At 39.1% G+C, this 14,932-nt stretch overlaps 2 protein-coding genes and 1 long non-coding RNA gene across 9 annotated transcripts; 1 reads left to right on the top strand and 2 right to left on the bottom strand.

Annotated features, from left to right (window-relative positions):
* Positions 1–1,155: 1,155 nt before the first annotated feature.
* Positions 1,156–3,563, bottom strand: LOC113313029 (F-box/LRR-repeat protein At3g59200-like). Its single transcript, XM_026561755.1, has 4 exons — positions 3,540–3,563; positions 2,220–3,182; positions 1,921–2,076; positions 1,156–1,780 (listed from the first exon to the last, which is right to left on the bottom strand). The coding sequence occupies exons 1-2, from the start codon at positions 3,561–3,563 to the stop codon at positions 2,283–2,285; spliced, it is 924 nt and encodes a 307-aa protein (XP_026417540.1). The 3' UTR covers positions 1,156–1,780; positions 1,921–2,076; positions 2,220–2,282.
* On the bottom strand, positions 3,140–7,311 carry LOC113310226 (transcription factor bHLH140-like). Its single transcript, XM_026558823.1, has 8 exons — positions 7,247–7,311; positions 6,993–7,150; positions 5,570–6,507; positions 4,835–5,459; positions 4,590–4,760; positions 4,150–4,489; positions 3,767–4,051; positions 3,140–3,220 (listed from the first exon to the last, which is right to left on the bottom strand). Exons 1-6 carry the CDS (start codon positions 7,269–7,271, stop codon positions 4,172–4,174), a joined length of 2,235 nt encoding a protein of 744 aa, XP_026414608.1. The 5' UTR covers positions 7,272–7,311; the 3' UTR covers positions 3,140–3,220; positions 3,767–4,051; positions 4,150–4,171.
* A 1,185-nt stretch (positions 7,312–8,496) lies between these two features.
* Positions 8,497–11,818, top strand: LOC113310227. 7 transcript variants are annotated; one of them, XR_003341030.1, is made up of 5 exons: positions 8,497–8,841; positions 8,972–10,417; positions 10,493–10,625; positions 10,764–11,152; positions 11,418–11,818. It is a non-coding gene; the product is annotated as an uncharacterized LOC113310227 (long non-coding RNA). The 7 variants fall into 7 exon arrangements; XR_003341032.1 differs by having other exon boundaries at positions 8,498–8,841; positions 10,833–11,152; XR_003341029.1 differs by having other exon boundaries at positions 8,498–8,841; positions 10,797–11,152.
* The last annotated feature ends 3,114 nt before the right edge of the window (positions 11,819–14,932 follow it).

Here is a 14,932-nt window from a genome sequence, read left to right as displayed (position 1 = left end):
GTCCAATTTAGTGTTTGGGTCTCAAACTCATGAGTCAAACTGAGTCAACTCATTTCAATACAAGTTATTCAGCCATTAGACCATGAATGATGTGAACCCCGATGTAAAACAAACTCCATTAGACACTAACATGTTACTACCGATTTGAAGATGTTAATTTGAAATGGTTTGACTAATAGGTTTGGGACCCAAACACTAAATTGGACAAACTTGGGACCCAAACACTAAATCGTACCAAAACTTGGGACCCGAATGCAAAATAACTCATTAAAATTCTATCAGTTTTTCCATCAGATAAAACTTACCTGGGTTAAAGTTTTCTCTTAGTTAATTAGGATATCATAAAACAGTTTAGCAAAGATGTTGTTTGTTTTTCCATCAGATCTCTTATGGATGTATGTTGTATTTTGTTTGTCTAATAACTAATTTTACTATGGTTGATTTACCTATTATTAATTTTATTATAAAATAAGTTTGTAAAGAAAAAATATAGAAAAATTAAAAAATAAATGTGAAAATGGGTCAAGTGAAAAAAATTAGGATAATTACCAATTTTAAAGGAAAAATAACTGACTATTCCAGGTTAGGATTTTGGTGTCCTAGGTATTTGAGGGAATAGTGAAACCTTGCTTTTTTAGCCTACTAAAACTAAGGAGGGTTATGTTATCCCTATCCAAACTTAGAATAAAAAGAAGACAAACATGTTTTGATGGTTATTTTGGTGATAACCCAACCCAGGATGGGATATCAAAGGTGCCAAACGCGACCTTAGGTATATATATATATATGATACCAAACAGGGTGCATGCGTCATCAATAAAACAAACTTCAACTTAACCAACTGGAATTATACTTAGACTTCTAAAAATACTGTATCCAGACCAATGTTCACTGTAAGGGTTCTAGATTGAGACCCGTATCTAAAAAAAAATGAATCAAAGTAAAAACAGAATAAAAATGAGCTTTACCTGAACAATGTTAGGTTTTGTATGCAAGGAAACCAACAAATTCCAAGACTTTCGTATCTGTGTATTCTGAGAAAGAACCGTCAAGAAGAGTTCTCAGATAGTATGATGAAAACACCTAAGAGAACCACGCATTAATCAAACAGATTTCCATAATTTAGGCTTCGAATATACAAAGTGAAAACGCTGCTGAGATACAAACTCCCGTGATATATAACCATTTACCGGTTTACAAAAGAAAAATAAATAAAAGAGTTGACATAATTCAAAAATTATAATCTATCACAAGCAAACAATTACTTGTTTACCTCTGCAGCTGCATTGAGTTAAGAAATTATCCGCTAAAAGGCAATAGCTGTTCAAAATTCAGAAGGAAAAAAAAAAGGTGCGCTCTGATAATTGTCTCCTGCTCGTGTCCACCCTAAAGAACCTGAACTAAAAAAATTCCAACTTTTTTGCCAGCAAAAAAGCTTGGCTTACTGCCATAAATTATTATACTGTTTCTTAATGATGCTTGAAAACTTAATGACACAACCTGGTGAAGCCCATGGAGATGTCTGTAACTGCATCATGATATTCTTATTCAGAGCTTTACGTTTGCGAAATTCCCAAGAATCTTCCTTAGGATATGAAATTTTCATAATGACCATTTGAAGAACTTTTGCATGCTTCAGAACAAATTTAACCAGCTCCAACTCCAGCTCCTTGGGGTACCCCTTGACATTCTTAATTTCGATTGACTTCAGGCATTCCAAACAGCTAGGCACTTTGTTAAATGACAAAGTGCTCTCGTTGACTTCGCCGTTAAATTTCTCCTACAACCAAAGTCTCAAGTTCAGACAAAAATGACGAAATTTGACAAGGGAAAGAAGTTGGTAATGAAGTGAACTTTTTTTCTTGCTTTAATTAAATAGCAATTACAGTGACAATCAGATTTGAGAAGGGCGCAGTATACCTTTTTGATGACGAGTGCTTCCAGATTTGGCAAGAACTCTAGAAAGTTGACGAATGTTTTCAATTGCAGCAGAGAATGAATATCATACACTTTTAAACGGATTAAATTATGAAAAGTGGGGAAACCAGTAGATAGAGCGCTTGCGAGATTGAGAATCTAATAACAAAAGACAAAAATAACATTACGGTGAAAACAGTTATACAACATATTGAAACGAGGTCCGAACTCTACTTGGCCCACTAGATGTCGAACTGGATTCTATAGAAGAAAAAAAAACACTGAAAAGTAAGTAGGCATACCTTAAAGTAAGCACCTGATATTTTCAAGACCTTTACATTGCAGAGCTTCATTACAAACTTGGATTAAGGAAGAAATCTGCTTTCTATGTCGCCATAGTTGTAGTATAAAAATGCATCTTGTAGCAATGGAAAACTGTCCACAACAAAATCTTCTGGTAGCCAATCACAGAAAGTGAAGGACAATAGATTTGGTGCATCAATCTTGACTCTGGCACTTTCCATATAACTTCCCAAACAACCATTTAGAGTGAAGGACTTCAATCTAGGAGCTGAAATACGTATGAACTGAACATTCTCCCAACCACAATCGGTCAAACACAATTCTTCAAGTACTGGACAACTAGAAAAGAGTTTTCCTGCCGATTTCTGATCCTCATATGCAACATTCGTAAGGCGAAGAATCTTCAGTACACCTAGTTCTGGAAACTGAAAGTCTAACGTAGTTAGTGATTGACAAGTGAAAAGGGAATCAGGCATCACCTCGTCATTGCTTGGGTGTGAGTTACGCCAGGAAAAAATGAACTCTTTGACTTGACATTTACCTGCCGTAGTAATCCATGCATTCACCCGCTTAAGATCGAAGTACTCATTCTCACAATTGAGACAAAACTTGTTTATGTTTAACATATTGCGCTGAACCAATACCCTATCCACATAATCCATGAACTTAGTGGTTTGTTTGTCATCATGATAATCATATCCATCTTCCTCGTCACAATATTCATATCCATCTTCATCATCAGAATATTCATATCCATCTTCATGGTTCCAGTTGCGAAAATCAAGAACAGGAACAGATATCCAGACATTCTTCCATCTTTTGGATAAAACAGTAGTGGAAACAGCGCATTCGGTTGGAAGAAAGGAGAGTATATGATGAAGTAATGGATCAGGCAGTTTACTAATCCTATCCTCTCTCACCACATTCAGTTTTTTCTTTTTTTTTTTTGGTTCTGGAACGTGCTGGATTCATGTTATTGTAGCAGTTCTACAAAGTAAACCTAAATTCATGTTCAAACACATATACTCAGTAAAATCAACACAAAATCCACAATCTGGATATTTACTATCATATGACATTATCAGATCAGATACACAACCTACATTACATGATAAAAAATGATATGCGGTGGTATAATTGTCGAGCAATGACACAACACAACAAGCACAGTGTGGGGATAGGGTTACCACAATTCTCAGGTGAGATCCATTAATTTCATTTTAATTAATTCTCTATTAATGTATTAGTAACTCAATTATAATTCTATTAATCTCGAACATCATTTTCATTTTGATATTGAAGATGAAGATTTCAGTTACAGTTCTATTAATCCTGAAGATCATTTCGATATTAAGATGGAACATTGAAGAGAAGATCATATACATATGCACTCACTCCTTTTATAACAACATTAATAAAAACCAGAATTAGCTGACTAATAAGAACAAGAATGGTTTTACTTCAAGATAATTATTATTGAACCAACAGTGAAAATCCAGACAAAGAAAACCTAAATAAAATGAAACCTTTGGAAAGAAAACTATACCTCGGGTAAGTGTTGTGTGGTTTTACTTCACAATATTCATGTTAATTCTGGCTTATTTTTATTTCTTGAAGTTGAAAAGGGGTATCCAAACAAGGGAAGTCGCATGGATCGGTGGATCCATAGCTGCTGACAACCGGATCCCCTTAATGGCTGTTCCACTGAACTATCTACGTTGCCTTCATGAGTAATGGTGAAAGTGCCAAGACAAACCGCTTTTGTCCCTATCTACCAAGAAAATGTCCCGTCCAAATTATAACATGTTCCCCGACCTTCCAAGAAAATGTTCTGAACCAAAATATAACATGATCCCCGAACAAGTTAAAGGTGGTCCAAAGCGACCTCAACTTTATATACAGCAAAATAAGGCGAGGGAGAAACTTTACATTCCTATGCTTCGACTCCAGATCAGTTTGGTGCTAGTACAAGACGACCATTTTGGAGTAGATCTGAAGGGAAAGGTGCACGGCAACGGCTGATATGGGATTTAAGACGGGGGATGTTTGGGTGAGCACTTCTACACTTGTTGCACCGCAGCTCTACGGACATCAGACTTTCATTATCGTTTAACTTTGCCTTCCCACACTTTTCAATTTCCTCCATTACATCAACTGAGTCGAGAAAAAAAGCTGTATTAAATGTATTCCAGTGTTTCTTGTTTTTCAGATGTGTTGAATTGAAATCTTGACTGACAACATGGAGATGCAGTTGCCGCATTGACGGGTCCTGCAAGAGTGTCAATATATGATACTTAGGACACAGAAAAATTATGTCACAACAAAGCAATTTTTACAGCCATACAAACACTGAAGTAACTAAGACATACTGAATGATATCCAAGGCGAAAGACCAATGAGGGTTCATCAGAAATTAATTTCATTGCCCACTTCACTCCAACATTCTGCATTGCCCTTAGTAATGGAAGGTGTTCCACTCTTACGTCAGTAAGACGATCAAGACCATCTTTCCTTGCTACAACAAGAAGGTGCTTTTGAGCCTGAAAAGAATACTGGAACATTAATTTTGTGAAATTCAATTGTTTTTATTGAATCCAAAATATAACATTCTTACTTTAGGGTAAAGGTCATTTAACACAACCACGTCATCTGATATCTCGAGCACATCCTTGTTGTATTTTTCTGGATCCATGGCCATGCGGTGAAGAGATTGCGCCCACGATCCCCAAGTCTTGATTGTTCCATCACCAGTAAACCTCTCAGTAGACTCTGATTTCTTCTCCACCCCAACTTCAACCTTGGGTCCTTTATACTTCTTATTACTGTCAGATTCAAAAACACCCTCGCGCTTGCTCCTCTGGTCAATAAGTGAAGAAGGAACCGTTGAGACACTCTTAGATGGATCCTTGTTGAATTCTTTAGTTAGAGTCCTCACTATAGACGTGAAACCTTCAAAAAGTGATGAGTAAGCCTCGCGGAGAATTTTACATCCTTTATCATAGTCATTGTTGAGACAGTCTGGTCTTTGAGGATTCATATTTGGACCAAGGACATGTATGACATGGGTTACCCCTTCTCTTTTATGCAGTTGAGAAGTTGAAGGTAGAGGGACGGTCAAAGCACTCCCAGGTTCAATACATCCAGCATCTCCAGCTGCTTCCTTGGTTGCAATTTCTAGGGCTGGACCTGCAGCATTGAATATTGCGGCATTTACACCACCACCTCTTGGTTTTAACCGCCTGCAGATTACAGAAAGGAAGCCAGTCGCAAAGCAAGACAATGAAACAAAAACTGATATTAAATTAAGAAGTTCGATTATGTTAAATAAATTGGCTCTCCAGAAGCCTACCAATTCGCTGCATTAGCGATAACATTGCAATGCAAACCACCTTTTGTGTAAAGCTGAGTTATATCTCCAACAAAAGTGAAAAACTTGCTAGAATCAATATTTTTCTGTTCTGCTTTAACCTTGACCAAATTCAGAATTCTTGATCCAGAAGTCAAGTCTACCAAAACAAGTCTGCCATTTCCAATCTTATCCAAGAATTCCTCAACTTTCTCAATAATGATATCGGATGCTTTCTTATGATTGAACTGAAAATCTGCAGTTGAAATGGACGGAAACGCCAGAGTAGGAATATCATTTGTCATGGCAGAACCAGCGGCAGGGCGCTCTCTTGAATTTCCATCCGCCTTTATGTTCTTATCTGTATTTTGTGCCGAAAAAGCAACTACATCTTGTTCTTTACTAGAAGGATTAGTTTCCTTAGATTCTTGCTTGGAGACAGGGTCTTTGGAGCTATTATTAGGAGGTTTTACTTTCTTCATAAATTTCATTATGCCAAGTTGGACTTTAGCATCTGGGTTCTTTTGTCCGAAAGATCCCGAAGGAAGTGTATCAAGAGGACCAAGGGCACCATACGTCTTAACAGCTTCTTCAACATCTTTCTCATTCAAACAAAATGTGATTCGAGAGAACCCTTCATTCAATTTAGGAAGTTCTTTCTTCTGCAGCATTCGGTTCACAACAGCAGCAGCTTTCCCACCTTGCAAATTTCCTTCATGACCAGTACGTTTTACTGAGCGAGAAATACATAGCCGGGCAGGAAGGTCGAGTACCACAGCGTGCACATCAACATGAGGACTCCCTAATTTCAAAAACTCAGAACGCTGTTCTCGATCCAGATTACATCTATCAATAAAAACACTTTTCCAATCGTTTAATGCATCTGTTGCTTTCTTTAAGCACTGTGCTTTTGTTCCCGTTTTGCCATTTGCAATAGTATCCTATAAGGACAAAGGAAGAAGAAAAAAGCTTAAAACTAGTACTAGTACACACCTAAATCCACAAACATAGTTGAGATATGGTGTATAGATTTGATTAGCAGAATTAATCAATTAAAGCTACTAGTGCACCTTGGTGCAACCCACATTGAGAAGAAAATATATCAATAGATCACCCAGCACATGATTAAAAAAGGTGGAATAGAACATGAAGTCATATTCTCCATTAATTTCAAACACGTCTCTCTGAGTAAATAACAGTCATGCCCGACACTTCCTTCCCAGACCCACATGAAAATGATCCACTGACACCATTAAAAGACAATCTCATTGTCATACAGATATACATATAACCCTAAAACGAATATCATATGAAGATACCTGAATTTTAATGTGAATAACAATTAATCAAGCTAACTGGGGCATTTAATCAAGCAATTCGAATGCAGTGCATTACAAAACCAAGAGACAGATAGAATAAGAGAAACCTGGCAAACTCGAACCCAAGAACGGGAAGAGGTTTTCATAACATCTTCAGAGAAGGTAGACTTTCCACTACCAGGTGCGCCCACCAACATCACTATTTTACTCTTCTTCTTCTTCTCTTCTTCTGCTTTTTGTGGTGCTGCTTCCTCCATTTCTTCATCTGCAAAATCAAAATCAATCCAAACAAAAATTATTTCAACCGAAAGAGAAATCTCTTTTAAATCGAATTCATATGGTTCTTGTTGTTGGATTTTACCTTTTGTAGTCATCTCAGAATCCATCTCCGTAACCTGTCTACTGTTTTTGATCTTTGTTTCTGGACTGACTAGTTATTTATCGTCCCGAAAGTGTACCCGACATCCCTCTTGGCCCGAAACTGGTTCGGGCTGTTTTCGTACAAATTTTCGTTGGTCAATTCATTATTTTGGACTTACCAAAATAAAAGAAAAACTCGTTATTTTGGAAGCTTTGTACAGGGCTTTTCAAGTCGATAGAGGGGCTTTTGAAGGAGGGATGAGCAATGGGTGAGTGGGTGCAGATTTGGCAACACAGTGTTCAATTCATTAAAATGATGGATATTAGAAATTGATCCGTGTCTAATCCATTACCCAACAGGTAAAATATTCATGGATGAATGGATGGATTGATAAATTTAAAAACATAATTACAAAAGACTGATATTAATAGTGTAGTTGTAAGAAGTAATACATCCTATATCTAACATTATAAATGAAGTAGATGAACCAGTAAAGAAACACATACAAAAACATAAAATATACGTGGTTCGGCATGATTACCTACGCGCACGGAATGAAGGAATGATCTTATTATATATTTAAGTTAGAAAGATAAAGCTCTCGGTATTACTTAGTCTCTCACTTTTCTCACTTACAAGTTACTTGTCTTTCTCTCTTTACAAGGATGTTTATTTATAGGCCGAGGTGCTCATACAACGAAGTTACATGTCGTTCCCATTCTATCGACTATGATAGTGATGTCGGTGGGGTATTAATATCTTCTCCCGATCTGTGATCCCCGATCTTATGAGCGTACGAGATATATCTCTCCCGAAGTATCCTCGTGTGTTATCCTGATCTTGACGACCCCGACATTCCCTTACCCGATATTAGATGTTCACCCGACATGGGCCTGCATGCTTCTGCACTTGGGTACACCATGATTCGGCCTCTATGTTCCTGCGCGTGCTCTGTCCTTCGCATTTAATGTCCTGTCTCCGATTCAAGACCATCCTTGAATATGATCTTCACTTTACACGTGTTTGCCTCTCTTCAACATGCAATGGATATCTCTTTTACCGCGCCGAATCTAGTTAAGATGTTCCTGTGCTTCGCCTTGCTTGGTATCTCGGTGTGCCATTGCTTGGGAATATGCCATATTCTCTTGCCAACTAATTGATACTACATTTATGCACCTTCCTTCCCACTCATGTAGCTGACACGATGTGGAGGAACTGCTTCATGTTCCTTAATCGCTGCCAAGCCTTTTTTTTGCTGCCACGTCCTCCTCGATCTCATCCGTTTTACCTTCTTAGCCGGTTACAACTCCCTTCAATGTAAATGCAGACCCAAATCCCCTACATTCTCTACTTTGTTTTTGTATTCTTCTCATTCCAAACCCAACATTCTCTGCAACTCCATTACTATTTCTTTTCCCCTATCATCCTTTCGCCTTTTTTCCTGTTGTTCTTTCTTTCTTTCTTCCTTATCATTTTATTTTCATAATTATCACCATCTGTGTAATTCATCGATTTTATCATCGCCTGTATCATCAAACTCTTATTCCGTGATTATCTTCAATGGCTTCACAGTCTCCCTTCATGAAAGAGAAAAGGTGCGTGAGTTATATATTTATTGATGAGGATAATGTTCCCGTTGATTCACTATTTTCCATTGATGATCCTTCTCTCCATGATCATCATGCTCTTGACTCGATCTTTTTTTATTCTCGTTTTTGAATATAGGGCCGAGAAGAAATCCTTCAAGTATCAGAATCTTACTGATGTCCATTTCATTAATCAATTGAAATAGGAGTGCAATCTTCATGACTATGATCTTCAACTGCTGTCGGGCCAAAAAGATCTTCTAAAAAAGAGAAGTTTGAAGATTTTGACCATTCTCCCGAGGCGAGTATCATAACCAAGGTTCAACTCGAGATCGAACTGCGTTTTCCCCTCTATGACCCGAGCCGGCCCTTTGGTTATGAAGTTCTATCTCAGCTTCATCCTCCCCGATCCTTAGGTCAGTGAAACGGAAATACTTTTCGTCTTATGGCAGAGTGGAGAGGCGAGGAAAGGGTGAATGCTCCGATACCGCCTAGTTTATCTATGATCCTTCCCAGGCGAGCAAATATACTTCCGCTAGTTTTTTGGGCAACTACCTAAGTGGTACAGCCTCTCTTGTTGATCTCGCCGGTTTTGCTGTCAGTCCTCATCGTCTTAAGGTTCCCACCGGTGGTTTTGAGAAGTTGATATTAGATGAGGACTCAGAGGGCGGCACCAACACCAACAACCATGCTTCCATGTTTCTTTCTTTCATGCTGATCCCTACCAGTTTTGGGTAGTTAATGTCGATCAGGTATGGTTTTATCTGCTTTTGATTAGTTTCGTTATTCTACAGCCTCAGAGCCAAAATTCTCGGAAGAGGGGTTCTAGTAACAGGCCTGAGGAGGATCCATTGAAGGTAAAAAATATAATTGCTCTTCTCTCAGTACGCGTACTTTCCCCTATTTGTTGTCTTTAATGGATCTGGCGATGTTGTCTTTGCATAAATCGAGGACTGGCGAAGTTGGTGTCGAAGGTACTTCCGGAAAAGGTGGTGAGGACCCCGACCATCGGCTTCCGCTATCTAGATTTTTATCTAAAAAGCTTGTCAAGAAGCATACGGACATCTCCTATATTGTTGTAGGTGATAAATCTGAGAAAGGTGTGAAAGGTGCTAAGGATGGTAAGGGTGCCTCTGGAGGAAGTCTTGGAAAGAACACTACCCAGATCCTATCATCCAAAGTATCTTCCTCGGGTAAGGAATCCAATCTCTCGAAGTTAAATGTCACGGTTGTGTTGTCAGATGACGATAGCGAGCTAGGTGATCTTTTTGGTCCAGACATTGAGATGGATGTATCAGGTGTACCAGAGGAAGAAGAGTAGAAGGAAGAAAAACAGAGTCAATCCGAAATCCCTTCTGGCGAGGGTAAAGGTCACACCATTCATGAGGAGGATCCTATTGAGAATATTGAGAGGAATCCTTAGAACCGAGGTTTGATTGGTGGTTTGACGTTCACTTTTTGTAGCGCTGCATGTGACTCACTTGATGCCCTAGCCTCTTCAAGTTTCAGCTCGCTTACAGTTGCCGAGATGTTGCAAGCCGTGCCCCTGTACAGTCCTGCTATGAAGGAATACCTCAATCTTGTTGTAAGTGTTATTGCCCTGACTTCGTGTTTGTTTTATTCTTTCTTGATTGGTTACTTGACCCATGGTATTTTTCAGGACGAGAATCAAAAACTTCTTGAGGATGCTATTCATCAGAAAGAGTTAGAAGAAATGACGCTACTTCGGACTCAGCTGCGAGGGGAACAACACTGATCTCGGGACATCGAGAAGCAGCTAAACAAGGCGAAAGGTACTTGTATTATCTATTATATTTTTGATTGATATCTTTGTGCCAATATTATGAGTTTAGTGTCATATTTTAGCCGATATATCTAGCTAATAACGAGATTCCGCCTCCGAATACCATCGTATGTCTATAAAACTGAAGGTTGAAGAAGGTTATGTTGCTACACTTTAACAGAAAATTTATAACAAGGATGAAAAAATTGACCGTCAGGCCTCCGAAATTGAGGAACTCTGAGCCGAGCTCACTCATTATCAACGATTTGAATACGTTCCTGAAGAGATAGATAACCTCCGTGCCGAGGTATCCCAACTTCAAAGGGTTGCCGCTGACAGGCTCTCACGAGATGAGAATTTAGAAAGTCAATGTAACTTCAAAGGGTTGCAGCGTCAGGATATGGATCTTCATTCCGATCGTTGGCGTCTCTCCTGATTGAAAGATGAAGAAGACATCTGTTCAGAAATTAGAAGATAAGCTTCGTGGGTTTGATCATATTATTCGGGTTTATGAATGGACTCGGATCCAATTGTTAGGTATGAAAATAGCCCATAATCGCCAACAAGCCCCATCGAGCGATCACAAAAAGCATTGTCCTTTCACTGAATTTAATGAGCAACGATATGATGAGATGACCTTGAGGATATGTGAAATTGATTCCTCCCTTTCTAAATCATAAGAAACCTTAAAACTAGTTTCACCCGGGCTTTCAGGCCCGTAGCATGCTTTATAATATTTTCTTGTTATTTTTTCTATTCATTTTCTTGGATGATAACCACTTTATGTTTTTGTTTCCTGCAGCCAATCAAGGTAAGGTCAAAGATCTATAGGAAGATGTCGCCCACCTGAAAACAGACCGAGGTCTTTCTGAACACCAAGCTTAGTGACGATGCTATGGAGTTGACCCGTCAACTGGGGGAGGCGTAAAAGGAGCATGATCGGGATCTTTCCGACAAGATCAATGTGGGGGGTAAAAGAATTTATCAATATGCGAAAATCCAAGGTTGATGCAAAGAATGCGGGTTCGGGTTCAACCAATCCTGAAGCTTAGTTTTTGTCTTTTGTAGTGTTGTGTCACTATTTTCCCCCTCATCTCGGGATGTAATTTTCTTTCGCTTGAACACCTTTATATTTAAGATATTTCTGTTTGTGGGGTGATGCGCCACCGATTAGTCCCTCTTTATTGGGATTTTTGTTTCCGACATTGTTTCACGTTTTATCCCTTATGCACGTTTGTTCATAACCTTTACGTTTTAATCCATGCGATAATGGTGTTAAGCATGTGTTAGTATAAATTCCCTGTCTGTCGAACACACTCAACAGGAAGGCTCTTCGGTCCCGATTCCATGTCCCGATTGAGGTATATCATCATTGGAGTTTCTATCCAATGGGAGTGTATTAGGTCTTATTTAAGTTAAATATCCCGATTATCCTAGGTTAGACATCAGTTGGCTATCCTGGGCCAAGTGAGTCGGGTAACTTGCGATGGGAGAAACCTTTGGTTGTGTATAGGTTTATCGGTTTCCAAAGTCTAATGTCTTTGCAACCTTTGGTTACTGGATTCCAACCACCAGAACCCTTAACTACCTCGACACTTGCACACTTCCACTGCTCCGAGTTCGAATAGTCCGACGAGTGTAAGTCTCCTCGGCACTTGCACACTTCCCTTGCCCCGAGTTCAAACGACCATTCGAGTGTAAGTCACCTCGGCACTTGCACATTCCAATTGCCCAGAGTACGAATGACCATTATTCGCATAGGTCATCTCATTCCATCACTCATGGATGATAAATATTTCAAATGACCATCACAGTCGCCCAATCCAATTCTCTATCTCTCATGGATAATGTTAAATGATAACGTATCATACATGTGCTATCACATCTCATGGGAAATATAGCTTTAACTGTCGTGCGTTCCATGGTTGCTCTTCAGGAGTTCCATCGGGTTTCAGTATTTTCTACGCCCCTTAGCCAACCTTTGACACGATAGTGTATGGTCCGCACCACCTGGATGCCAACCAATTGTCCCGGATGGAATTCCCTCGGGTGAATTATTTTGTTGTATTCTCGTTGTACCCGCCTCTGGTAATTTTCCATATTTTGCAGAGCCATTTCTTTGGTTTTCTCTAAGTCATCCAGCTTTTCTAGGATCAATTCCGATAATAGGTTTCGCCTCCAGGCTTCATCCTTATCGTGGGTATCATTGCCTCAGTTGGTAGGATCGCTTTGGTTCCGTATATGAGCATGAACGGTGAAAGACCCGTCGCCCCTCTCCTAGTTGTTCGGTAGTCCCATATGACATTATGTAACTCCTCACACAATTACCCATATTCAGGTTGATCTTCCACATGGTAAAGTGGCAATAGGCTGTAAATGGGTGTTTAATATCAAATTTAATGCGGATGGCACAGTGGAATGATATAAAGCTCGCCTAGTGGCAAAAGGATATACCCAACAGGAAGGAATTGATTTTTATGATACATTTGCACCTGTTGCTAAGCTTGTCACAATGTGTGTGTTATTATCAATTGCAGCCATTCGAGGCTGTTCTCTCCATCAACTTGACGTCAACAATGCATTTCTTCAAGGAGATCTTGAAGAAGAAATATACATGAAACTACCACCTGGTTTAAGTTCTGAGGGAAAATCAAAAGTTCTTAAACTAAATAAATCTTTATATGGCCTGAAACAAGCTTCTAAGCAGTGGTTTGCCAAACTTTCTTCAGTTTTAATTGCTGAAGGTTTTCAAAAATCATTATGTGACAATTCTCTCTTCACATATCATAAAGGCAACACATCAATCTTTATCCTTATTTATGTGGACGATATAATTATCACTGGTACTGATGATGTTTTCATTACCTCTATCAAATTAAGGCTTGTGTCCTATTTCTCAATCAAAGATTTGGGAAAATTACAATACTTCTTGGGCATAGAGGTTTCTCGTTCTTCCAAAGGAATTTTTCTATGTCAAAGAAAGTACATTCTAGATATCTTAAAGGGTTCTGGACTCACTGGTGTGTCAGGAAAACACACAGAAAAATAGATATGCTTGCAAGTATACAAGGCCAAGTTTATAGAATAGAAGGAAAGCAGGGGAAAGTCCACATGGAGTGGGAGCACTATAAGAGAAACCTAAGCTAACAATGGAGACAGTGAGCAAGACAAAGTAATATGGCATACAAAGTGGCAGAAGTAAAGAACCAAAGCAGCAAGGTAAAGCAAAGCAGCAAAGAAAACAGCTAAGAACCAAGGCTTGGAAGCCAAGGGCAGGGGGAGATTTTGTGCATTGTTTTCAGTGCACAGAGACTACAAATTGCAAGACAATAGGCGAGCGACACAGCTAAGAAATATAAACTGAATTTGAAGCAAAGCAAGACTGAAAATTGTAAGTGACTGAAGAAAGGAATTGTGGCTAAGCTAATGGCTTAGAATCCACCTTGGTGTCCTAGCCAAACAATGTAGTTCTAGGTTGAAATTAAGACCCTAAGCATACGATTGGAATGGAAAGAAAATCAGCTTGCTCAACTAATGTGCTCCTAGCATTGACTGTCTTTTGACAGTACAATCAATCACAAGCACACAGATGAGCACTAATCTCTCCCAATGCACAAGAAAAACAAGCATTAAGGCTCTAACCTAGCAATTCATCATCCAACAATGCACAAAGGCTTCATCTGAGCCTTAGCTGCAGTAATTTAGCTCATGAAAAACATGTTAACAGTATCAACATTCATCACATATGCTAATTGAAACATAACATACACACAACAATCAACTGTTAACTGCATAAGAAGACTGAAATTGGAATTGCATAATATTTTGGTTTTAATTCTCTACTGGCTAGTCCAGAGATCATGTAGTCCTCTCCTTACATCACACCCACAGTCCCAATTTATAGTTTACAAGAGAAGTCCCCAAAAGCCCCAAAACAGTGTAATTAGGGTTTGGTGAAAAATTGGAATTAGTTTTACCTAATCACTGATGATTGCTTCTGACTTCGACCCACGCCTCTAATTGTTCTCCTGATGTTATCCACGCCTCCAATTGCAACTCTATTTCACCTAATTTGTCAATTTCACCTCTAGGGTTCCTGACATGGGAGAGGCGTGAAATTGAGTGATTAGGAGGACATAGAGTTGGTGAAAGGGGAAGTAATGATGTGGGTTAGGGTTGTTGAGTGATTTGAGAGCTCGTATTGAGCTGGTGGTGGTGGCAGATGGAGTGGGTGGCGGAGCAGGTGGTGGTCATGGGGTTTGCAGTGAAGAAGAGGGGAGGAAGAAGAAGGAGCCCGATAGAAAATAGGTTAGGGTT

The sequence above is a fragment of the Papaver somniferum genome, chromosome 9 (assembly GCF_003573695.1).
Source record: "Papaver somniferum cultivar HN1 chromosome 9, ASM357369v1, whole genome shotgun sequence".
In the NCBI taxonomy this organism is placed as follows: Eukaryota; Viridiplantae; Streptophyta; class Magnoliopsida; order Ranunculales; family Papaveraceae; genus Papaver; species Papaver somniferum.
This window is presented reverse-complemented; position numbering and strand designations above follow the sequence as displayed.

What these genes read in the sequence shown, in the direction of transcription:
- LOC113313029 (XM_026561755.1), bottom strand. Translation starts at nt 3,563, where the DNA reads ATGATCTTCAGGATTAATAGAACT. An exon ending in TCTTCAGGATTAATAGAACT is followed by an intron (nt 3,183 to 3,539) that starts GTAACTGAAATC and finishes ACATGAATCCAG; the next exon opens with CACGTTCCAGAACCAAAAAA.
- LOC113310226 (XM_026558823.1), bottom strand. Translation starts at nt 7,271, where the DNA reads ATGGATTCTGAGATGACTACAAAAG. An exon ending in CTTGGGTTCGAGTTTGCCAG is followed by an intron (nt 6,508 to 6,992) that starts GTTTCTCTTATT and finishes TTGTCCTTATAG; the next exon opens with GATACTATTGCAAATGGCAA. An exon ending in TTCGCCTTGGATATCATTCA is followed by an intron (nt 4,490 to 4,589) that starts GTATGTCTTAGT and finishes ACACTCTTGCAG; the next exon opens with GACCCGTCAATGCGGCAACT.